The 22195-nt window shown below is 57.4% G+C and overlaps 11 protein-coding genes across 11 annotated transcripts; 5 read left to right on the forward strand and 6 right to left on the reverse strand.

The window, feature by feature from the left end:
• Positions 1–663: 663 nt before the first annotated feature.
• BKA78DRAFT_247789 (AGC/PKA protein kinase) lies at positions 664–1973 on the reverse strand (the record flags this gene model as incomplete). The annotated part of the gene is made up of 3 exons (XM_066884328.1): positions 664–1066; positions 1122–1375; positions 1425–1973. The coding sequence occupies 3 exons, from the start codon at positions 1971–1973 to the stop codon at positions 664–666; spliced, it is 1206 nt and encodes a 401-aa protein (XP_066746040.1).
• Positions 1974–2473: 500 nt separating this feature from the next.
• BKA78DRAFT_91142 (uncharacterized protein) lies at positions 2474–3358 on the forward strand. Its single transcript, XM_066893952.1, has one exon. The coding sequence runs from the start codon at positions 2696–2698 to the stop codon at positions 3224–3226; it is 531 nt and encodes a 176-aa protein (XP_066746041.1). The 5' UTR covers positions 2474–2695; the 3' UTR covers positions 3227–3358.
• A 115-nt stretch (positions 3359–3473) lies between these two features.
• On the reverse strand, positions 3474–4973 carry BKA78DRAFT_307804 (uncharacterized protein). The gene is made up of 3 exons (XM_066887895.1): positions 4775–4973; positions 4213–4662; positions 3474–4155 (listed from the first exon to the last, which is right to left on the reverse strand). Exons 1-3 carry the CDS (start codon positions 4824–4826, stop codon positions 3491–3493), a joined length of 1167 nt encoding a protein of 388 aa, XP_066746042.1. The 5' UTR covers positions 4827–4973; the 3' UTR covers positions 3474–3490.
• Positions 4974–5935: 962 nt separating this feature from the next.
• Positions 5936–6841, forward strand: BKA78DRAFT_293254 (PRP38 family-domain-containing protein; the record flags this gene model as incomplete). The annotated part of the gene is made up of 1 exon (XM_066886185.1): positions 5936–6841. The coding sequence occupies one exon, from the start codon at positions 5936–5938 to the stop codon at positions 6839–6841; it is 906 nt and encodes a 301-aa protein (XP_066746043.1).
• A 1166-nt stretch (positions 6842–8007) lies between these two features.
• BKA78DRAFT_91208 (uncharacterized protein) lies at positions 8008–8991 on the reverse strand. Its single transcript, XM_066893953.1, has one exon. It carries the CDS (start codon positions 8542–8544, stop codon positions 8047–8049), a length of 498 nt encoding a protein of 165 aa, XP_066746044.1. The 5' UTR covers positions 8545–8991; the 3' UTR covers positions 8008–8046.
• Positions 8992–9195: 204 nt separating this feature from the next.
• BKA78DRAFT_350578 (uncharacterized protein) lies at positions 9196–11024 on the forward strand (the record flags this gene model as incomplete). Its single annotated transcript, XM_066891022.1, has 3 exons — positions 9196–9451; positions 9498–9674; positions 9859–11024. The coding sequence occupies 3 exons, from the start codon at positions 9196–9198 to the stop codon at positions 11022–11024; spliced, it is 1599 nt and encodes a 532-aa protein (XP_066746045.1).
• Positions 11025–12672: 1648 nt separating this feature from the next.
• On the reverse strand, positions 12673–14703 carry BKA78DRAFT_335524 (uncharacterized protein). Its single transcript, XM_066890222.1, has 3 exons — positions 14471–14703; positions 14101–14421; positions 12673–14049 (listed from the first exon to the last, which is right to left on the reverse strand). Exons 1-3 carry the CDS (start codon positions 14579–14581, stop codon positions 12916–12918), a joined length of 1566 nt encoding a protein of 521 aa, XP_066746046.1. The 5' UTR covers positions 14582–14703; the 3' UTR covers positions 12673–12915.
• Positions 14704–14887: 184 nt separating this feature from the next.
• BKA78DRAFT_248790 (uncharacterized protein) lies at positions 14888–15529 on the forward strand (the record flags this gene model as incomplete). The annotated part of the gene is made up of 1 exon (XM_066884421.1): positions 14888–15529. A coding segment is annotated over one exon (642 nt), but the record flags the coding sequence as incomplete, so codon positions are not given.
• A 1852-nt stretch (positions 15530–17381) lies between these two features.
• Positions 17382–18133, reverse strand: BKA78DRAFT_91271 (uncharacterized protein). The gene has a single exon (XM_066893954.1). The coding sequence runs from the start codon at positions 17995–17997 to the stop codon at positions 17458–17460; it is 540 nt and encodes a 179-aa protein (XP_066746048.1). The 5' UTR covers positions 17998–18133; the 3' UTR covers positions 17382–17457.
• Positions 18134–19496: 1363 nt separating this feature from the next.
• On the forward strand, positions 19497–19936 carry BKA78DRAFT_350581 (uncharacterized protein; the record flags this gene model as incomplete). Its single annotated transcript, XM_066891023.1, has 2 exons — positions 19497–19765; positions 19825–19936. 2 exons carry the CDS (start codon positions 19497–19499, stop codon positions 19934–19936), a joined length of 381 nt encoding a protein of 126 aa, XP_066746049.1.
• A 580-nt stretch (positions 19937–20516) lies between these two features.
• BKA78DRAFT_307817 (uncharacterized protein) lies at positions 20517–21757 on the reverse strand. Its single transcript, XM_066887896.1, has one exon. The coding sequence runs from the start codon at positions 21396–21398 to the stop codon at positions 20853–20855; it is 546 nt and encodes a 181-aa protein (XP_066746050.1). The 5' UTR covers positions 21399–21757; the 3' UTR covers positions 20517–20852.
• Positions 21758–22195: the final 438 nt, after the last annotated feature.

Raw genomic sequence — 22195 nt, forward strand, 5'->3', positions numbered from 1 at the left:
GGTGACTGCCGAATCTTCTGCTCCCGCCCCTTTCCGCTTCCGCTGCCTCCATCAAATCCCCCCACTGTGATTGCCGTTCCCATCTATATTTGCTCGGAAAATCCGTCTCGTACCATCCAATGTCCGCCCACCAACTGAACGCACCAACGCGCCAACACACCTGACGACGCCATCCATGAAGCGACATCAGGTGCGCCCAAAGAGGTGGATAGATAGAGATGATGAGAGAAAAAGAGGAATAGAGAAATAGAGAGACAACTCGCGTTACTGTCTTTGTCCTGTCTTGTTAGGCCTGTCCGTTGTTGGTAGTAGTTGGTGTCCTGGCGACGACAGAAAGGCTGCCATGCCAGATTTCTTGACTGGGGAGAGGGGCAGCATCAATCTGTAAAGGTCTTTTGCAACAGAGAGAATGAGAGAATGAGAGCAATAATGGATGGCGCTACTGAGCCTCAGGATAGGTACCTTTCTCTGCGTCCTTTGCGTCCTTCATCCGCCTCCAGTCGTCATGCCTTACCGCAGGCACCTTACTTACGCCACGAGCCTTCCCCTCCCCAACCCTCCAAAAACCTCCAACAACAACAACAACCTAACAAATGCCACTTTTACTCAAAACTCGTTGAACAGGTGACCGTGTCTATGAAGCGTTTAGTAGTCTGTCAGCATCTAAAAACCAGGGAAAGTAGTATCGTACGGGTCGTCGCCGGCCTGGCCGTACGCCTCCGTCTCCTCGGGGTACTTGTCGAACTGGCTGGCGTCGCCGGCGCCGGCGCGGACGGGCGGCACATACGGCGCGTCAATGTCCTTCTTGGCCAGGCGCTCCCACGTCACCTCGGCGAACCACGGGTGCTGCATCACGTCCTTGGACCCGCCGTGCAGGTTGCCCAGCCGCTTCGTCAGGTCCGGCGTGATGAGCTTCTGCAGCAGGTCTTGGGCGTCCGGGTGCACGTAGGGCGGGTACTTGACGCGCCCCTTGAGGATGTTTTCGTATATCTTCATCGGCGACCCGCTGTCCCAGAACGGCGTGAATCCACACAGCATTTCAAAGATCAAAATTCCAAGCGACCACCTAGAAGACTCAGCATTGATTGTCCAGGGCGACGCAGATCGGGGCGTGCACATACCAGTCTACCGACTTGTTGTATCCCTTGGAAGCCACTACCTCGGGTGCGAGATAATCTGGGGTTCCACAAAGCGTCCATGTAATGTCGGGCACTTCCTTTGCAAAGCCAAAGTCGGTAATCTTGAGGTGGCCATGCCGGTCGAGCAGCAGGTTTTCGGGCTTGAGATCGCGGTAGATGATGTTGAGCGAGTGCAGGTAGTCGAGGGCCAGCGTCACCTCGGCGGCGTAAAACTTGGCCACGGGGTTGGGGAAGCGCTTGGTTGCGGGTCAGCACGACGGCGGGCAATGGCGGTTAGGATCATACCTGCGACTTTCGCAGCAAGCTAAACAGCTCGCCTCCCTCGACAAAGTCCATGACCATGTACAGGTTCTTGGAGTCCTGAAAGGTGCCCCACAGCGTGATCAAAAAGGGGTGCTTGACCTTTTGCAGCATCTTGCGCTCGTCGTTGGTGTGCTCGACCTGCTTCATCTTGACGACCTGGGCCTTTTTGAGGACCTTGATTGCGTAGAAGCGCTGATTGTGTTTTGACTGGACGAGATGCACCCTGCCGAAGCTGCCCGTGCCCAGGGTCCTCTGGATGGTGAAGTCGCCCAGCGAGTATTTGCCCTTTGTGGTCCGGACTTGGGGTTGTTGCTGCGCGTTGGGCGTCACAGGCTGGCCGTTCTGGGCCATTGCCTTTGCTTGCGCGTCATTGGCAAAGGATTGCGATGCGTCGGCATTGTTGGAAGGGTTGATGAGGTTCTGTATGCTTGGGAGGTTGTGGGATTGTTGGGGTTGCGGGTGGTAAGGCTGGGGGGTGGATGCGGTGGGTTGCGGGTGGCCGTACTGCTGCGGATAGGGTGACGAGTTCATAGGTTCGGCGGGGCGCGACGAGTGGAGGAGCGAGTCCTGGGGGTTGTGTGATGACGACGAAGGCTGCGACGAGGGTTGGGTGGTCGGCGGGTGGGCGGAGGACGTGTCGGAGGAGGCGGCGGTGGTGTTGGTGGAGGACGAGGGGACGGCGGTAGGGGTGACGGGTGTCGTCGAGGTGTCCTTTTCCTTGGTGGGCGACGAGGGCGAGTCGATGTTGAGGTCGCGGGAACCAGACGAGTCCTTCGTCCGCTTCTTCTTCAAAAATCCCAAGGACGGCATAGAAGCGGTCAATTGCAGGGAGGAGGAGGGCAGTCTACCCTGGCTCTGGCCGGCGTGAGCTCTGCCCTGGGGGAGGTATCCCAAGTCCCAAGTTGCTGCACGGTGGATCTGGCCGTCGATCCTGGACGCGTTCGGAGGGGAAACGATGAGAGAGGGTGAACAAGGACTAACAGGACGAAGAAGACGGCGAGGAGGGGTGGTAGGGTGGGAGCAGACCAGGACGGCAGCGAGGATTATTGGGGACTGCCCTGGAGGGGAGGGTGCTGCACTGGCTGGCGGGCGGACGCGATGACGATCAGTCTTCGGTCCGTTGGGGCAGCAGGAGGTGAAGTCCGTCCTTGGAGTGCGCAATCAACAACGACGTAAACAATCAAGTCGACAAGAACAAGCCGAGGGCGTCGTTGGTGTTGGTGCTGCGGTTGTGCACTGCTGAGGCGGTGACGATGAGGGACTGTCGATGGACTGCGCAGGCGACCCGAGGGTACAGTATCCCTAACCCGACCAGGCGGTTGGACCAATGGAGAGACAAAGAAGACGAGGAAATGATGAAGCAGACTGCAGGATTGCTGGTGGTGGTCGTGTGCTGGGAGCAGAGCAGAGCAGAGCGGGCAGGCAGGCAGGCAGCGTCCCGATTCGGCAGGAAGGTGGGAATTGAGGAGGACTGGGGATACAACTGGAAGCAAAAGACTGGTCAAGGCTACTGTATGGACTCGACTCTACAGATGCAAAAACACCACGCTACCGTCGATAGCGACCCTTTAGCTCTCGATTCAAGGGCCGATCTGCACCCTCTGCCCCCCGCTTCGGTCGTCAATCTGTCTCGCTTCTGCCAGCCAACATCTCTCTGTCTTCTCTCCTCTCTCGCGTCTTTGTCGCCTCCTGCTTTCATCCATGTCGTGGTACACCATCCAGCCAGCCCGACAAAGCCCAGAGGGCCCCCCGCAAAACAGGGATTCAGCTCGAGGGAACCCTAACGCAGGCCTAGACTACTGACAACGTTGACTCCCTCGACTGCATCAACTCCCTTTGACCTCCTCGACTCCGCTTCCGGCGCCGCGCTTCCGCGTGCGGCTCTGCCATCGACGCCATCGGACTGCCTGCTCCGCATTCCTCTCCTGTCTATATCACTTGGCGCTGGCAATCCTGTCAATCCTGTTCCGGCCAGTCTGTACATACTCCCAAAACGCCATGCAATGCCCAGAAAAACAACGCCCGCCACAAAAAAAAAAAAATGCCCTTCACAGCTCCGTCGACCCGCCGCCATTCTCAACCACCACGGCGTGTTCTTCCTGCCTGCTGGACCGCTTGGGCGTCAGCAAGTCCAGCCCGCAAACCTCCATCCTGCGGTGGTGGAACCTGAAATACAGCCTCTCCCACGCCCACCGCGCCTCGCCCTTGTCCGGCCGCAGCTCCACCATCCTGCCGTACGGCACGTCGTACTCGGGGCCGGGCAGCTCGGGGTCGGTGAGCCTGACGTACGCCGTCGAGCCGAAAAACGCCGTCGAGTTGAACGCCTCCGGGTCGCCCAGGGACCGCAGCTCGCGGGACTCGTAGTACAGCGTCGTGTCTAGCTCGAGACTGGGCGGCAGCAGCGACGACCGCGCGGGAAAGAAGCTTTGGAACAGCGCCTCGTCGTCCGAGACACTGCGATGCTGCTCGGCGGCGCGCGCGGCCGACAGCTCCTTGAACGTCGTCGTCGATGGCTGCACCACCATGAAGCTCGTCGAGATCTTTGACGCCGAGGGGTCGGCTGGCAGCGCTGCGAGTTGCTTTGGCGGCGAGAATGCAAGCAGCGAGTCCAACGCGAGAGAATCAATGATGAGCCCTGACGGCGCAAGGTAAATCAAGCGATCGAAATCCGCCAGCGAAAAGATGCTCGTCAACGAGTACGCAGACTCTGAATCTGGCACAGTGTTAGCTACGCAGCCGTCGCAAAAGGTAGGTAGGTAGGCAAACGCACCCTGCGCAGCTTTGAGCGGCCCAATCGGCCTCAACACCACCTTGTACCTCCTCACGGCCGTCCTCAGCAGCCTCCTGCTCGTCACCAAAAGCGGATCGCCTTCCTCATCATCATCAATCCACGCCCTCGGAAACAGCAACACCCTCATCGCAGGGCTCCGATCACGATGCAAATCCGCAAACAGCATGAGCGCGGTGCACACCTCGTCATGACTGCGGACCAACTGCACAAACCCCAGCTTCTGCCAGCGCACCTCTGTCTCCTGGAGCAAGTTGTCGTACGCGGCGTCGCGAAAGCCGGGCCGCCGCGCCAGGCGCGCGTGCGGGTCGTAGGTCGTCTCGATTTTCGCTGGCGCGGGCAGCCGCGGCTTGATCGCTGCTTGCAGACCGCGCACGGTTTGTTGCTGCAGGAGGTAGCCGGAGAGGAAGAGCAGGAATGTGAAGATGAAGACTGTGTGAGGAGAGGGTTAGCTGGTAGAGAGGCAGGTTGATGGGTGGTGGGCCAAGTGCCAAGGGCAGCGCGCGACGCAGCGCAGCAGCGTCGGTCAATGTAGGTGACATACCGATTGTCGAAGACAACACCATCGACACCTGGCCGCTCGTGAGCAAGACCATGGTCGCGGCGATGCGGTGGGTTGCTTTCTCTCTTTCTCTCAATGCAGGCCCAAAAGCAAGGAAATGCGACTGATGTGAGTGCTTGGTGCTCGTGTTCGCCGCCCAAAAGTAGATTGAAGTGTCAGTAGCAGCAGGTCATTATTTGGGCGGCGGCGGCGCTTGCTGCTGCTGCATGGTGTCGTTGTTGTTTACAAGCGCCCCGTTGACACGAGCAACGCCCATGATCCTGGTACATGTAGGCAAGGTAGCGCCAGGCTGAGCTGGGGGCGGAATAGCTCCGCCTCCGCCCGCCTTTCCGCACGACACATTTCTCGACTTGACCTGACCTCCAACGTTGTTGTCTTTTCAAGCTCTGTGCAATCTGGTATACAAGGGTGTTGCGCGTTCTCGACCTTGCCCGCATGGCCTCTGGTGTTGGCGGGGGACTTGAGATGCCGTCGCGATGATCGCGCTGTTTGCGAGTGACCGGTGTCTGTGTGTGGGGTCGCCCGAGCTCTGCTCTACCACTACTACCAACACAAACTCAACTCAGGGGCATGGTCATGCTGTTTTGAGGTGTCGTGACTCCTTTCTCTATTATACCTAGAAGGCTAGAGCTAAGAGGGGGGGATGCATCTTCCCCCTTTCAATTTAGTTCTGGAATTGTGTGCTGGACTGGACCGGTAATGTAAGGGGCACGTCTTTTGTAGTAGCTGCTGCTGCGCTGGATTTAATGTGAATACAGGTAGTTCGAGGCTTCATTTTAGGATAAACTTGTGTAGAAATAAATACTGCGCTCTGTCTTCCTACAGTCTACATGTACTCACGCTGCGTGAATTGATTGATTGGTGTCCAAAAATGTAGAGGCAGCCATCCATGTAAGTTCAGCCCTATATATCTTGGCGTTCGTGGGCTGTGGCCTGTGCGCAGCAATTCCGTCCCGTCACGTCTGGAGTTTGAAGTTTCTCAAGCTCCAAACCTGTCAACCAAGCCAACCACGAACCACCAACCACCGCGCCATCAACCTCCACAATCGACCCAATCCAGTCGTTTCTCACAACACCTACCACCTACCACCCACCACCCACGACCTCACCTCTCCCGTCCTCCCTCCGCCCTCGTCCGCAACCATGAGCACAACGCACAGCGCCGACGCGCGCGCGCTCCTCGACGAGCGCGGGTACAGCGGCGCGCTGATCCGCGGGCAGAACCCGGCGCTGCTCTTCGAGAAGGCGGTGCGCGACCGCATCACCGAGTCGTACTACTGGAAGGAGCAGTGCTTCGGGCTGAACGCGGCCACGCTGTGCGATCGGGCCGTCGAGTTGAACGCCGTCGGTGGCACGTACGGCGGCATGGGCAAGCCGACGCCGTTTTTGTGTCTGGCGTTTAAGATGCTGCAGTTGGTGCCTGAGAGGGAGGTGCTGTTGGCGTATTTGAATTGGCCGGGTGGGGAGGGGGAGGAGGAGGAGGGAGAGCAGGACGACACGGATGCAAAAACCGCAACCCCAGACGGCACGCACAACACGACCTCAACCAACGAATTCAAGTACCTGCGCGCGCTCGCCGCCTTCTACATCCGCCTCGCATGGGAGCCGGTCGATATCTACAAGACGCTGGAGCCGCTGCTGGCCGACGGCCGCAAGCTCAAACGCCGCACCAAGGACGGCTTCCGCCTGACGTACGTCGACGACTTTGTCGACGACCTGCTCACCAAGGACCGCGTTTGCGCTACCAGTTTGTGGAAATTGCCCCCGCGCACCCTGCTGGAGGATTTGGAGCTCTTGGATCCCAGGGTTAGTCCGTTGGGAGACGAGGTGGATGAATTGGATGAGGAGGGGGAGGGGGACGGGGATCTGGAGAGGGAGGAGGGCGCGTATAGCAGTGGTGTGGAGGTTGAGAGGAGGAGTAGAAGCAGGAGCAGGAGCAGAGAGAGCGACCGTTCGGCTTCCAGGTCTGTGTCGCGGTCGCGGTCAAGGTCGAGAGAGCGCCGGTCCTACTCGAGGGAAGACGGCGACGTCAGAAATAAACGGGGCTGAGAGAAAACCTACCGGCCACACCAAGCTCGACGGACACCCTCTGCAACAAAACAAGATCCAGCTATCCCAACCCATATCCCACCGATGACGCCGTCCGTCTCATCCGCTGTCCGACATCGAAAGCCTTCGACTTGACACAGTCACCGTGGACACCTGCTGCGCCATCTCCCTATCAATCATCGCCGCTTTAGACCAGCAGAAGAAAACACAACTCCTCCCGCTTCCTCTGCCTTTGCAGCCTCCGCTCTCACACGTCTCGCGCGGCGGACAAATCCCTGCATTTTCGAGGAACAGAAGGGAAGAAGCACTCGGGTCGCAGCCCAATTCAGCCGAGGCACTCCTGACAGGCAGGTCGCGCGTGGTGGTGACTGGTGTGTGCAAGACGGCCGAGAGGTCAGAACAAGAAATACCCACCTTCGAGGAAGGAATCAAGCAGGACCGGCTTTCAGCTTGGAGCTCAATCGGCGGAATCAGTTTCTTCGACGTGAGCGTTGTGCTGTCTTTTTCCCCGTGAAAGTTGTGCCTTCGCATGCCATTCCATCCACCACAACAGCCAGCCCTCAAGGTGCCCCAGGTGTTCTTCGCCTTGACTCGACTCGACCGACGACTAGAAGTGGCGTCAGGTTGCGAAAACAGCGCGGTTTCCCGTGCATGGGTGGTCTAGAAGGAGTCTTGGGGGGGGGAGGGGACGGGGGGGGGGGGGGGGGGGGGGGGGTGCCACTGAGCAGCTGTGGCGCACGCTGCCTTGGAATTGCAAGTGCAGTCGAAGCGCCCTGTGTTCTCGGCGCCACTGCGTGCTTGTTGCTTGCGTGGGTTGTTGCCCCCGGTCCACTCGCTTTGCTCGTTGCTCGCGCCCTCGGTGGAGATGCTACCCCTGCCCACGCTCCCGCCCCCAGCCGGTGCCGGAATAACCATCTGGAGGATCCAACTGCCGTGTCTGCACGTCACGTGCTGTGGCATGATGGATCAGCTAGACGAAGGTGGAGAGGCTTTTCTGCTCGATGCCCGGTGGCTTGCTTGCTTGGCGTGCATGTGTGCGGTGCGGTAGTGAGGAGGGAGCTGGGCAGGGCAGGGCAGGGCAGAGCAGAGAAGGCCAGGGCAGGGAAATGTGCCTCAGTCTCTCGGTAGGGCAGAAGACGGGCATGGCGGTGATGTTGGTGGTGGCAACGGAAACCAGCAGCCATAGTCGCGCCCCTGGCGCAGCGTCAACCGGGCGCGAGCAAGCAACAAACGCCTCTTGGATGCAGCACATTGCACGACAGACATGCAGCCTTGAGGGGAGTGGGAGGGCAATGCAATTGCAATTTATTCGGAGTACATGCACACATCAGGCTGCACGGGTCGACGCAGCACGAAAAGGCTGGCAGAGAGTAGGCATTGTTAGTCTTGTCGAGATAAGGGACGCGGTGACGGCTTGTGGCAGCTGTGGTTTGACAGGCGGGCGCTAGAGGTAGTGCAGGCGGCGGGAAGGAAGGAGGGTCAGGTTGCTGGCTGTGGTGAGTGCGGTATGATAAGAAGACGGGCGGTCGTGGTGTTGAGGTTGCTGGAGCTTGGCGAGGGACGGCGATGATCCTGGGGTGCGGGGAGGAGGGGAACAAGTGAATGTTTTGATCGTGATGGTGGAGAATGCACTGCATCAACATCCAATGCACCACAATGAGGAGAAGTACTTTAGGTAGACGGAAGACGAGGCTGCGCGACATGAAGCTTTTCCTTGACTTCAACCCCAACCGTCCTGTCGCGTAGCCAATGCCGACCCCAGACGGTGGCTAGGGTTACTGGAGCATCCCTGGCTCAGAATCCCCAACGGACGGGGGGACACGGCGGACTGAAATGCGCATTCATCTCGTTCTCCTCCTCCTCTCCACTGACGCCAGGCTGTAGACGGACGGCCTCTCCATCGCTTGCGGACGCGCCTTCCGTGGTTCACTACCTACGACTACCCTCGCTCCATATCAACACTCTCCCTCCCTCTCCTTCTCCCTCTCACTCCCCCTCCCGCGGCAGCAGCAATCCTCACCACTCACTCACCTGTAAGTCTCGCCTCCAATTCCTGTCACAACCCCCGTCATCTCCTTACCACCTCTTCACCCTGTTTTGTTGTTCCACCATAGCGTCATTCCATCGCAATGCCTCTCCTCAAACCCCCGCCCGCCTCCAAGAATTTCAAACAAAACCCAAAAGCCGCCGCCTCGGAAGCTGACCTAAGTTTCTCAGCACCCTTGACCTCTACTCTCTCCTCCCAGGAACGGCCCCAGACAATTCATCGCTCGTCTTCGAAAAACAAGTCATTCAGGTCCTTCCGTCCTTCTCGCTATTTCCACCGCCGACCATCATCCAACACGGCCGACGCCATGGATCTTTCTAGGCCCAAGATCCCTGTCACCATCACCTTTTTCCACCCCAACACCAACCCGCCCGTCTACGTCGCCACCTCCTTGACCAATCCTCCATGGCAAGTCGTCGAGATGGACGTCAAGCAGGAGCGCACTCCCTCGGGCGACCTCGTCTTTGAAAAAAAGTTTGACGCCGTCGAGGCTGGCGAGTACCAGTACAAGTTCAGGCTTGGCCCTGGCGACTGGTGGGTCTGCGACGACAATGCTCCAACAGGTAAGCCCATTGCTCGATTTCCCCCAAACTCCAGCTGACGGCTCAGTCTCGGACGGCTTTGGCAACAGCAACAACCTTCTCATCGTCGAACCGAAAGATCCGCTTCCTCGCCAGGGCGCGGACGTCGGCCAAGAGGAGGAGCAAGGACTGGAGAGGGTCGAGTCTGCACCTGAAGTCTGGTCGCGTGGGGCGAAGCTGAACCAAGACCACAAGCCTGGGAAGGGTAAGTGCTCGGAGGAGTGGGTTTTCGTTCATCTCCCAGGCACGGTATCCGCGTCGCGAAATGCGGCAAGCTGCACGGTTTCTTGAGACTCGAAGAAAAAAAAAAAAAAAAAGCGCGTCGTCGTCATACAGCTTTTGCTCGTTGTAATCAGCTGCTAAATCGGAATTTTAATTGTGCAATGCAGAATCGGATCCGGATCTTCCCCAGTCGCGTTCTTCGTCGCCCGTGCCCGCAGTCGTGGTGGAAAAGGTCGACGACGCGCCCAGCCACGGCGACGACTTCGGTCCTGGTGCTACATCTGGCCAAAAGGTTGCGCATGAAAAACGCAAGGCCGATGCAGACCCCGACAAGGTCATCGTATCAGCTGAGTCAGATGGCAAGGGTCTTGCATCGTTGCACCCAGACGTTGCCGCCGCCGTGGGACACGACGCGCTTATCGAGCATACTCCTGCAGATGATAAGGTGCCCTTGTTACCCCACGAGTCCATGTCGTCCGAGGCTCCTCCTCAACAAGCACCGCTGTTCAGTCACGAGGTTGCCGTTGCCGTAAGCAGCGGGAGCAGCAACGGCACCGACGACGATGACGATGCCATTAATCCTGACGACTTTCAGCCCATCGACTTCAAGGGAGACGTGCCTCTTTTCCGGCACGAGTCGATTGCCCTGCCGCCCGGCGAGGATGCTTCGGGCTCAGGACACAAGACGCCATCTCTCCAGGACATGATGGACCAGGAAGACCCCAACGACCCAGCCATCGAACCCTTCCCGACCAGGCGCGACACCATCTACGAGCACATTCGATCCATGGAGCAGCGGCTGGAAGAGGACCAGTCCATCCCCGAAGACTCGGCCTCAAACTCACCGGAATCAAGGAGCGCCAATGCGGACGACCTACCCCCGCCTTCCCCCTTGGACTCGATCCAGGAGGGCGAAGAGGAAGACGATGCGGCGATTGGTTCTGAGCTGAATGTGCAGCGCGATGGCATGGCTGAACGACAGCACCATGCGCGCACCGTTGCGGTTGGATCCGTCCCTACGCCTCCGCTGACGCCGACGAACGACTCGGCTTCTACTTCTGCTGCGAGTAAGGAGAAGGAGCAGGGGCGTGCTGATTCGGTCTTTGCCCTGCCTCCTCCCTCGGACGCGCAGACCAAGACGTTTTATGAGGATTCCAGATCGTCGCCGGTGGCTGAAGAGCAGGAGGAGTCCAAGGCTGTCGCCTCCGCCGCTGCCTCCTCGAAGCCGGATAGGAAACGTCAGACCGCTGGCTCTGGCTCTGGCGGTGGCGCACTCTTTGCCATTGGCCGCTGGGTTGAGCGGGTCTGTGGCGGACGCGGTCGTGCTACGTAAGTGTGCCTGGTTTTTTTTGTTCCTGAGCCTTTTTGCTTTTCTTCATCGACTTTTTCGTTTTTTGGGTTTCTTTCCATTGCCTGCTAGCACCTTAGCCTGGATCTTTTGCAATCATGACGAGACCGATGTCGTTGATCCTTGGCTTTTGGTTGATGAGCTGACGTCCTTGTTTGACAGCGCCGTCCTCTTCGCCGCCGTCGCCGTCGTCCTGGCGTACACGTACCAAGACGGCCTCAGGGATGCGCTGCGCGACTACCTGCCGCAACGGACGATGGCTTGAGATGTGACGCCGAAGGAGTCGGATTTGTGGCAGCGCAACCGCGGCGGCAATGGTGATGAAAAAGAGTAATGGTAGTGGTTGATTGTTAGTGGGTGCTGTGTACGATATGATGAGAGGAGGAGAAGGGAGTGGAGAGTGGAGGAGAGGATGAGAGAAGAAGGCGACGTGAGCGATGCGCTGGCGGCAGATGCGCACGCGACGGCCCGTTTCCGCCACGCCACGCCACTACACTAGTACTACTACACTATTATTCGTACCGTAAGCGAGCGATGCGAGCGAGCGATCCCCCCTGATTTGTGGTTGGTTGCAGTGGAGCGTCATTGGGAGGGATGATGCGACTTTGATGATGGCGACAGCGCATGGGGGGGGGGGGGGGGGGGGGGGGGGGGGCTGAGGAGTGTGGATGGAGTCGGGGAAGTGTGGGAAGTGTGCACAGTGTCTGAGGAGTGGATGGAGGCTGAGAAGAGTGGGCTGGCTGGCTGGCTGGCTGGCTGGCTGGATGGATGGAGGGCTGGTTGGCTTGCCTACGTATACAGACAGCGTTCATTAATCCTATTATTCTTCAATCCTCAAAGGTCGCCGTGTGCCATTTACGGTGGTGGTGGTGGTGTTATATTCCACAATCCTAATTTTCTCTAGGTGGCCTTTTTGTTCTAGTTCCGAGTAAAAGTAAAATCCTTTGTAGTGCTTCGATGCAGGAAAAAGACGTTTAGATATTAAGAAGGTGGAATTATCCTCTATAGCGAGTTCTTATAGTAAAAGGAAAGGACAAGAGACTAGAAGATAGATACCTAAGAGACGCTTTACAATTTACCTGGCTCGAGGGGAGAAATAGTCGTAGTATAAGTAAGTAGGCCTCTCTACCTGTAATATCATATACAGCAGTGGCTTCACACACTAGTGACAGACCATGGAAGTCCGTCTGTCTGTCTGGTTTGACTAGCTATGTGCCTACATGCCCACACGTCTTCTCGCGACTAACTATACAAATAAAGTATACCTCCTTCTCATTCTTCGCCTACCTACACGTCCTGCTGCACCAACACTACGCTGCGCCGCGCCATAAATCACAGTCGCTACGCTACACGAGGTGTTTAGGTATTGGTCTCGTTATGGTTCAGTAGAAGTAGTATTAATAGGATAGGATAGGTTGGTGGGTTGGTATTGGTATTAATGGATAGAGCATTTGCCCGCCGCCTGAGGGGTGAGGAGGGTGGCTGGCTTGCTCTACTTGCTCTTCTGCTCTGCTTCGCCTGTCTTCTTACTGCGTGCGTCCTGTCGTCCGTCTGTGTCTCCTTGCTCTCTCTTCCTGCCCTGGTTGTCCAGCTACATAGGTAGGTGCCATGCCGTACGGCTTCACTGCTCGCTCGCTCGCTCGCTCGCTCGCTCGCCCGCCTGCTTGCATGCCCCGACGGCCTGTTCAGACAATCGAAAATCCCTCGTGCAATCCCCAAGCCACCACCAAGAAGCGAGTGAGAGACTTGCTCGCCATCCCTTCCTCCTTCTCCTTCCCCGGCTGGCTGACTGCGCACAAGGATGCCCTCTTCCCCCTTCCCCTCCCAACCCCGCAAACAAAATGATGCAACCACCACCTTTCTCTCCACAACACCCTCATCCCGCACGGCAGTAATTCGCCGGAAAGCTGCCTTGCACGCCGCGCAGCTCGCCCTGCCACCAGCTGTCCATGGCGTCGCCGTCCTTCTTGACCACGCGGATGCGGTCGCCCTCGCGGAACGCCAGGTCGCCGGGGCCCTGCCCGTCAAAGTCGTACAGCGCCGTCACGTACTCGGCGCGCGGTTGGGGCATGTCAAACTTCTTCTTGGGCGGCGGCGGCGGCGGCTTCTTCTTGGCCGCGATGCCCGCCGCCAGCCCTTGCAGCGGCGTCGGCACGCCGCCGTTGGCGCCAGGCGTCGTTGCGCCGTTGGAGTGAGGGCGCGCTGCGACGAAGTAGTCGGGCGGGTCTTGCGGGTATGGCGGTGCGGGGGAGTACGAGTTGGACGATGACGGACGCCGGGCGCCGCCGTCGTAGGGGGCCAGAGTCGATGACGGCGACGACGAAGACGGCATGCGCGGTTTGGATCCAATCTTTGGCCGTGATGCCAGGTTCAGCGCTGGGGGAGAGGCGGCGCCGTGCTGCTCCGGGGATGGCGGGCCGCCGCGCGGCCGCGGTGGCTTGGGCGGAGGGTTCTCTTCGCCGGCCGTCGTGTTGGAGCTTGACCGCAGCGAATTGAACGACGGGGCGCTTCCGAGGCGCGCGCGCCCCGAGTTAAAGTTGTCTGATGCTTTGTTGCGGATGTTGAAGCCGGTGTAGGTGTCGTGCTTTTGCTCTGGGAGCTCCATGGGCTGCCGGACCACGTTCGAGTTGACCAGCAGCTTGAAGCTTGTTTCGAGCTCCTTGCGCAGTGGCGTAAAGGTTGCGTCCCACTCGCCCAGGACCTCTGGCATCTCCGGCGGCGGTGACGGGAATCCATACTGCTGGCAGTACTCGTGTTGGACAGTGTAGAGGCTGGCAACCAGGCTGTTTTGGAGTTCGACGACTGTGCAAAGGAGGAATGGGAGCAGGGATAGCACGGCCCCCGTTACTCGCGGAAGATGCGATTGCAGGTGGTGATCTGCAGCCTCGAACTCTGTAAGCGTCCTGTCCATGTCTATCCGGTGTTTGGCGAGGGCGGAATCGTCGCGAGCGGAACGGTGGGATGAGTTTTCAATCTTTTCGGCGCGGCTCTTGTAGCGTTCGTAGTCGAGCTAAACGTGTCAGCAGACATTGAGGTGAATAGGGGGTAGGAGCTGAAGCACCTTCTTGTCCTCGCGCTTTTGGATTGATTTGAACATGGGCTTGATGCTCTGGCGCGCATTCTGCATGGGGCGGAGCAGCCGCGAGTCCATGAGGGAAATGTCCTCGTTCAAATCATTCTTCAGATCCGTGTACAAGCTCTTCAGCCTTGCTGTCCGCTCTGCAGTCTCTCGAGGTGTTTCGGAAGGAATGTGTCCACTGTTGGAGATTTCGCCGACGGCCGTGATGGGTTTGTAGAGAGCATCGAACTCGGAGACGAGCATGTGTTCGTGGTTGAGGATTTGGGACCACGCGTCGCGCCAATTCTTGGTCGCATCGAGGAGCTAGACGATTGTCAGCGACGAGAAGAAGATCATAGAACAAGCTGCTCACCTTTCCTAGCATCTGGTCAACCTCCTTAAACTCGGCCACGATGGTCGCGACCTGGGCGTCGTCCTCGCCGCGGGGGAGAAAGGACCCCACTTTGCGCTGGATTCGCTGCATGGTGGAGATGGACGGCAGTGCCCGCAGCGGCAGCAATTAAAATGCAAAATAAAAGAGAGGATTTGGTGAGAAAAAGCACCAATTGCGGAGGTTGTGTTGTGGTGAGAGGCGAAGGAGGTGACGAGCATACGTGGAGTGGTGGAGCTTAAGCTGCGCAGCTAGCGGGGGCGCCGCCCGCTCGGGCCTGACTCTCTGGGGGCCCCTGTCGCGCTTCATGTCTGACGCCAACGCGTCAACCCACAGCGAGCCAAGCAGTCCACCTCAACCCCATTTCAACCATCGCGACATGCGACTTTCGACTCCATCATGACATCGGTCCCTCCTGGCACGCTTCCAGGCGTACCTCCGTCGCAGAACACCGCGCCCGTCCACGAATTCACCTGTCTCTACACCCACGACATCCGCCGCAAGCAGAAGCGATGGCAAGATGGCTTTCTCAAGTTTCACACGTTTAACAAGCGCGCCATGGTCTACGATGACTCGCGAAACCACATTGGCGATACGCACTGGAAGGAGGGCGACGAGATGTACGAAGGCGCCGAGCTTACTCTGGAAAATGGAGTCATGGTCGAAGTCGCCGAGCGCAAATCCACCACCCAAACCGACTTGACACCGATACTTCAGAAGAGACCGAGAGAAGTAGGGACAGAAATGGGCGTTCAGAGGAACCCGAGGCTACCGCTGCCGGGAGTGAGGAGCAGCGGCATTCGCTCGACCGCCGCGTCGCAGCCGCTCCACCGTCCTCTCAGCGCTGTGCTTGGGACTCCCAAAGGGCCCATCGGCAAAGCTGCACTTCCCCAAAGGTCGCCGTTTGAAGAAAGGCAGGCCAACCAAGCAACAAATTGGGCGGCCGTGGAGAGGAACGCCAAAAGGCAAAGAGTCGCAGAGGTTGGACAGACTTGGAATGCTGCAAAAGACATCAAAACGCCCGTTCCCAAATCGCGCGCGCTCCAATGCGAGAGGTCTTCAGGAAGCCGAGGAATCATGGCTCCTCCGCTTGAGCGCCAAACACCATTAGCAAATCGAGTTCCTGGCCGGACAGTACCCCACGAGGTTGTGGACATTACCTCTGATGTCGAGGAGCCCATGTCTGATGTCACCTTGCCAAACACGCCCCCAAACCTATCCCATCTTAGCGCCTTTACCAGCGGAAGAACAATGCAAAGACCGATGCAAAGACCCGTGCCAAATGTTAGAGCAGCAGTTCCTGAATCCCGCCCTCGACCGCTTCACCGAGAACGACCTCCTGAACGTAGTCCTTCGCCTCCTGTTAGCACCACGAGCAAAGTCACTGGGGTCCAAGAAGCAACGGTGCTCCCACACAAAGTTGCTAAGAATGCCGAAAAGCATCCTGAGCGGCAGTCATCTCCGCAACGCAAGACTTTGAAGTTGAAAGCAGGCCCTCGGAAAAAAATGTTGTTTTGCCAAGAGACTCCTCAAGACCGGGACACCGGTGTGGCTATGAAATACCGCAGTGTCTCGCGGCCCAATGACCCGAACGTCCAAAACTCAATTGGTCCAAGGTACGTCAAGCGAACTTCAGAGATACCAAGACTCGACAACGGCTTGACGCCGTCGTCACCGCCAGACGAGGTTGAAGACCCCCCTGAGAAAGCTGCGCCTGGTGAAGGCGTCGGCCGATACCGGCAAAAAGTGCGCAGTGATCGTGCCTCAAAATCACTCCCAGGGCGTGAGGCTGAGTTGTCGAATGGCCTCGAGAGGGCTCCAACTGTCGGTCGCAAGGGCCAATCAAGTACGAGCGATGTGGCATCGAGAGCGCAAGTTTCCAAATTCCGCGGATCCAATGCCGCTCCACCGGCTGCTGCTCCCGACAAGGCCGCCTCGCCACCTTACAAACGTCGTGTGCGATCCGAAAACGACCACAGGCCCAATCAAGACAAGCCATCTACTGCTGCCAGACCCAACGCAGGAGGTCGTACCGCTTCAAAAGGGACGAAGAAGATGGTTCAACGTTCTACGAGCCTGCAAATAGCGGTACCGTCAAAGACTGCCCGGCGGGCATCTACGCCACCATCACCGCCAGTCGACAAGGATGTGGGGCCGTGGAGTACTGAGGCGATGGACCTGTTCGATTGGCGACCTCCGGGCTACGTTTTTCAGGGGCAAGGAAAGGGCTTTGCTCCTGCGGAGGCGCAGGCCGGGGACACCGCTGTGAACTGATCCTTGATCTCCATTACCTAAAGTCTGGAGTTGGCATGCTACACGCAGTCTTTTCCAACAGCAACAAGCGCATTGGTCCTGCCAATTGTCAAATGGCGCGAGTGACAATTGGCACTTGAGCGGTCGGGCAAGCGACAGGTCTGAAGTTCCCGTGCTGCTGGCCCTATCACAGCAAGACTTTTCCACTATTGCTTGTTTTCTGGGAAGAGTAAAGATTTGCTGCCGTTATTTGCGGTGGCAACAAAGCTTCGAGCAACGGTACACAACAACATCCTAATGCGCTGGACACGAGCAATTCATCTCAGATTGCTATCCTGTCATGAGCCAAGTCCAGAGTGCACACCGCGACGACTTGCACTGAGCCGGCCGTATCTTTCCGCTCGCGCTGCTCGCCGTCGAAAATCAATTGGTGGGAGGCCCTCAGACGACAATCCACTGGTCAAGACGAGTATTTTGGCTGATGAGCTCTCGGGGCCTTTGAACTCCGGCCTTCAATTGAGAACACTCAGAATACATGAATGGCTCAGTCTCCTTACAACTTGATTTGGCGATGGCAGACTCAAGATCATGGCGTCGTTGGAAATGGAAAGTCTCCGAGACAATTGAATGCGCTCTGCTCCATTGTCTCCATCGTCTAAAGCTTCGCGATTGCTGCGGGTTACCCACACGGCATCTATCCGCGTACATGACGGATGCTACCTCTTACCGCATGATTTCGACAATCCTGTCCTCTTGTGTGCATCACGCGACGCATCGAATACGAGACGGATGCATACAACGTTCCAGTGTCTTTCAATCACAACATCATTGATTCGCCTCGTGGAAAGACATCTGACTGGAACTTGCATTTGCTCAATTTTTACCCAATGCAACCATTCAGAAGCTAGAGGGCCCGGAGAAGCCCTTCTGGGGTCTTCAACAACGGATGTCGTGTTAACCATGAACAGAGGACACATGGTCATAGGCGGAGCTATCAGCAGTGCTTTGTTGCATTCATATTTGCTTGTCGCACTTGAATCAGCACGGGTGGGGCAGCATGTGGTAGTTGAGCCACGACGCCGCGTATGCCACCTTGCAGTTCTGGCGGAGGCAAGTTGAACCTCACACCCTAACAGTCCAATGGGGAGTCCTCTAACATGCAATGCAGAATCCGTCGCTGTCGAATTGCATGAGGGCGAGGTCGAAATAAGGTCTGTAGATAACGTGGAAGCATAGCTTAAGCACGCGCGCCACATGAATTTACCCTGGCTTGACTGGCTCACCACCAAACCTTATCGCAACCCAAGCTTGACTTTGCTCACCGTGACACAGTCGAAGGGCAAGGCACGAAAAGAAAGATGCAGATGGTCCGGTCCACGTCGAGCGCGTTTGTTAGCAACCTGTCCCAAGCTTTCGGCGGTGCGCACCGAAGCCCCTGACTGAAGTCGGGACAGCACACTCTGCAGTCGTGTCGCTCATAGTCTGAGCTTCAGCTGCACTTCCCCATCCTCACCGGCCACGCCGTCGCATGTGTCTTTCGAGGCTTCACAGACCAGTCTTCCTTTCTTTAGCAGTGGCCCAATGGCTGATGTGTTCCGCGATCACATCGCTCGACCACAGGATCTCCGCAAGACGCTCGCTTCCGAAGTGCCGAGTTCAAAATCACGCGCAACGTCAGTCGGTCTCTGGATGGCCTGACATTCGACTGCAAGCCGATGTCATCTTCAAGGAGGCTGTGTGAAATTGAGCATTCCCAACTGTCTCTACGTCATTTCAACCACCAAATGTGCTCGTTGGAGTGTGGCGGAGGAGCAGGCCTTACCCAAGCGTTCGTATCGCTATGACGGTTTAACAGTCCTTTCATTCGCCCGTAACGCATGGATAGCGACACAGCCCTACGGCCCTACGATCCACTTGCACGTCGTAAAGCACCGACCGTGCCACAGCCCTACCCCACTGACCGCTTTTCACAATGGAATCTTGGGACGATCTTCCTTTCCTGAGTAATTCTCTTTGCGGAGATGCGTCCAAAGAAAGAGCAAAGTCAACAGCGAAACTTGGACTGGAGAATGCATCTCAAGCAAATCAATTCATCCCGCCTGGGTTCAATCGCAACCGAAGTTGCACTGAATCGCAAGACTGAAACGAGAGCTGACGGCCTGGCGAGCTCAATTCAAGCGTCGTCCTTGTCAACAACATGTGGAGGTCCCCAGGCCGACGTGTCCTCGGTCTCGGGCTTACGATATCCTTCGGGGAGCATTATTTCCTATTCCCGCATTTTGACACTGTTGTAGCACAATTGCTGCATCCGGACTAGCCAGGCACTCAGTCGACTTCCCCTGAAGTTCCTCGCCTTCTCGAAAAGTCGCCGCTGCGTATTACCGGAGCTCTCCCGTGTCGATCAATTCGTAAAAGGGCTGGAGACCTCCCGGACACGAGTCATCTTCATCGTGAACGGCCACCACTGTGGTGGCCGGGCCGGTCCGCATGCAACCGGACAGCCTCCTCTACACCGACGAGGGGTATGCTCGGGGATGGTGACCGGTTCACTGTCTTCGTATAGCTGGATACACTGATGGGCCTCTGCTCACGGAGTTGCCCTTAAGGGGTCTCGAGAAACAACTATATATGAGGCTCTCACATCCGTCCAAGAAGCCATCATCACAACAACTCAACTCTCCAACTCCAACACTCTCTACCAACCAACTACTCTTCGATCTTTCGATCCTCCCCAAACCAACCAACAACCATCAAAATGCGTTTCTCCATCGCCGCCGCTGTTGCCGCCCTTGGCGCCGTCGCCTCCGCCACCATCGAGACTGCCACCGTCACCGACCTCTACATCCGTGACAACAACGGCATCCAGTCCGCCTCCCTGACCGTCCAGGGCCAGAAGTGCTCTGGCGACGCCTCCCAGCTCGCCAACAACGCCGCCGTCGTCTGCGGTGACTCCGAGTACCGCTTCGCTGTCGAGGGCTCCAACTCGGACTACACCCTCACCATCTACAAGCAGACCGGCACTGCGTAAGTTTTCCCGCTTCAACAAACTATGCAAAAGACCCAAAGACTAACTGTTTGGACAGTGTCGGCATCACCGGCTCCACCAAGCCCGGTGTCTACTGCCACGCTGGCGGCAACGGCGCCAACGACTTCGTCTGCTCCCAGACTGGCCAGGTCACCGTCACCCTCAAGTAAACGGTTTCTACCACTACTGCTACTCGGCATGATGGATTCTACGCGCTACTATAGAACCCATGTACTATAATCTCTAATAATCATCAATCGACTCCACTACGGTCGTTTGCACCAAAAACGTCCCTCTCTGGATGCCGCCACTTTGTGAAATTTCTCTCTTTCTCTCTCTCTACAAACTTGAAACGCTTCAGCGGCCCTGCCCTTTTCCCTTTTTCGCGCCACGGACGCATTGGATCGCACAGGATTTGAGACATTGAAACTGCCAGGCGCGGCGCAGCACCGCGGCACAACAAACACCCACCATCTTGCCCTACCTAGTCATAGGAGCCACTAGCGAGGAGCGACGAAGGGGGCTCGAGCTCTCGGGACCTATCCGAGAAGCGCGCGTGCGTGGCACAGGCGTGAAACGCGCGCGAGGGCCTTCGGATCCTGCGTGGTCTGCCTGGACTGCGATGGACAGACGTTCGACGTTAGGTCGCAAAGGATCCGACGCGCGAGCGGCGCGGGTTGCCGCTTTGGGGTTTCCCGGGTGCGCGTTTGTTGGTGAGGGCTTTGCGCGTCTGCGGCCGCTGGTGAATGCGTGCTGTTAGTCGATCGTGTCAACTTTCTCTGCTTTGCTTTGCTGATCGAGATGCAACCCTGCCTGTGTGGCAGGGCTACCGCTGAGGAGGGAACGGAACAAAAGCGACGCATGTCTAGATGCGTAGTCAGTGCTTGAAAGACAGCCGTCGAAGGTCAAGGCAGTGCGGCGGCGACGAAAGGATGTGCATCGACTCCAACAGTGGCTGGACGCGCAGACCCAAGGGAAGTTTCTCGCCAACGACCCTCATGGGAGGACGAGCCAGTTGCTTCGACAGAGACGGGCCAGTGCGATGTTTTGGGGACAAGCTTAATTTGAAGCTTGAAAGGAGCGAGTTCACGTGGTCGCGTGCTTGAGGCCCCGCCGCTCGCGGTCAGGTCTGATTCGGCCAAGAACTATTGGTCTTGGACAACGTAAGAAAGACGTCTGTGGTTGAGGTTGGAGGCTTCCATCGCTTTCCCCATTGGCCATGCTGGGACGAGTCATCGAACTGGACGTCTTCGCTGGGCAGGGCGTCTCCGGCCCCAAGCCCGGACGCACGACTACGAATGGTCCTGCCTCGCGCGCAGTCTCGCATGGCTTCATTCTTCGAAGTCTATGGACGATGAGGTGAGTGCCATTTACAGAAGGGACCATCTCAACGTGCTCAACAAGAAGCGCTTGATCTTGGACTACGAGCACGAGATACTGCAGCTGAACCTGGACCGCATCAGGGCGCAGCAAGAGCGCCAGTGCATCTTGCATTTTGTTGCCTGGCGTCCAAGATATGGAGACTGTGGAGCAGCAAAAGATGTCTATCAGACCGCATTTGCCGTCCATGCTTCCCCCCATGGCCATGGCACAGCGAGTCGGGGACCTTTGGGAGCCCGTCATCCAAGACATCAAGACTGCGGAGAAAAGCAGGCCCCCGGACCATTTGATGGACGTGCAAGATTGACAAGACTTCAGATCTGCGGAATGAATCGATGCGGCGAGCAAAAGGCCGCACCATGGACTTCACTGTTTGTTCACCAACGAGACCAGGAAGCGTCCCCCAAATCAGAAATCACAAGCCGCAGAGAATGTTTCTCGAACGCGCTCCCCACACAATCAAGTTGGCGCACGAGGCATATATTTGAAATGATGCGCAGCTGAAAGTCGCGCAGCTGCAGCCCCAACCTAGAACCTTGCCGCCTGTGAACCATCCAATCACTGCGACAGACTAAGATAAGAACCTCATCCAAAGGGATTAACGTCGCTGCTTCAACATTTTCTGAGACGCGCCTTTCTCGAGGCCGCCAGTAGGAATCAAGACCGCCGCTCTCTAACAGAAAAACAATATCGCCGCTGCCAACCTCCGCAACACTGCCGCTCTCCACTTTTGAACGTGCGTCTCGCCTTGGTGGGAGTTGGAGGCCTGCAACGGCTTTTCCCAGATGGTGCGGGCTCGAAGGTGGGAGCATCAAGCACGAGGTGTTGCACTGTGCTCGGGAGCTCGTAAGTCCGAGGTGAGTGGATTAGGAAAAAATCAGTGCAGAGCATCAATATTTCTGACCGGCGCCTCACCAGCATCCATTGAGCATGAGGCTCGGCGACGCGTGTAATTGCTCGTGCAAGAGTCCGAAAGCGTGCGTTCAATCGGGCACTTCTACATGAAGTACCCACCTTTAGGGAAACCGGATGATCTTCCTCGTGCGCAG

Source organism: Phyllosticta capitalensis (assembly GCF_038381095.1).
Source record: "Phyllosticta capitalensis strain CBS 128856 chromosome Unknown BKA78scaffold_3, whole genome shotgun sequence".
In the NCBI taxonomy this organism is placed as follows: domain Eukaryota; kingdom Fungi; phylum Ascomycota; class Dothideomycetes; order Botryosphaeriales; family Phyllostictaceae; genus Phyllosticta; species Phyllosticta capitalensis.

Bases quoted from the DNA above. Each gene is read 5' to 3' on its own strand.
- BKA78DRAFT_91142 (XM_066893952.1), top strand. From the start codon at position 2,696: ATGAGGGACTGTCGATGGACTGCGCAGGCGACCCGAGGGTACAGTATC.
- BKA78DRAFT_307804 (XM_066887895.1), bottom strand. From the start codon at position 4,826: ATGGTCTTGCTCACGAGCGGCCAGGTGTCGATGGTGTTGTCTTCGACA. The intron at 4,663-4,774 runs GTATGTCACCTA...CTCCTCACACAG, and splicing joins GGTGTTGTCTTCGACAATCG to TCTTCATCTTCACATTCCTG. The intron at 4,156-4,212 runs GTGCGTTTGCCT...ACACTGTGCCAG, and splicing joins GCCGCTCAAAGCTGCGCAGG to ATTCAGAGTCTGCGTACTCG.
- BKA78DRAFT_91208 (XM_066893953.1), bottom strand. From the start codon at position 8,544: ATGTCGCGCAGCCTCGTCTTCCGTCTACCTAAAGTACTTCTCCTCATT.
- BKA78DRAFT_335524 (XM_066890222.1), bottom strand. From the start codon at position 14,581: ATGCAGCGAATCCAGCGCAAAGTGGGGTCCTTTCTCCCCCGCGGCGAG. The intron at 14,422-14,470 runs GTGAGCAGCTTG...ACAATCGTCTAG, and splicing joins TTGACCAGATGCTAGGAAAG to CTCCTCGATGCGACCAAGAA. The intron at 14,050-14,100 runs GTGCTTCAGCTC...TGACACGTTTAG, and splicing joins AAAAGCGCGAGGACAAGAAG to CTCGACTACGAACGCTACAA.
- BKA78DRAFT_91271 (XM_066893954.1), bottom strand. From the start codon at position 17,997: ATGTGGCGCGCGTGCTTAAGCTATGCTTCCACGTTATCTACAGACCTT.
- BKA78DRAFT_307817 (XM_066887896.1), bottom strand. From the start codon at position 21,398: ATGTCTTGGATGACGGGCTCCCAAAGGTCCCCGACTCGCTGTGCCATG.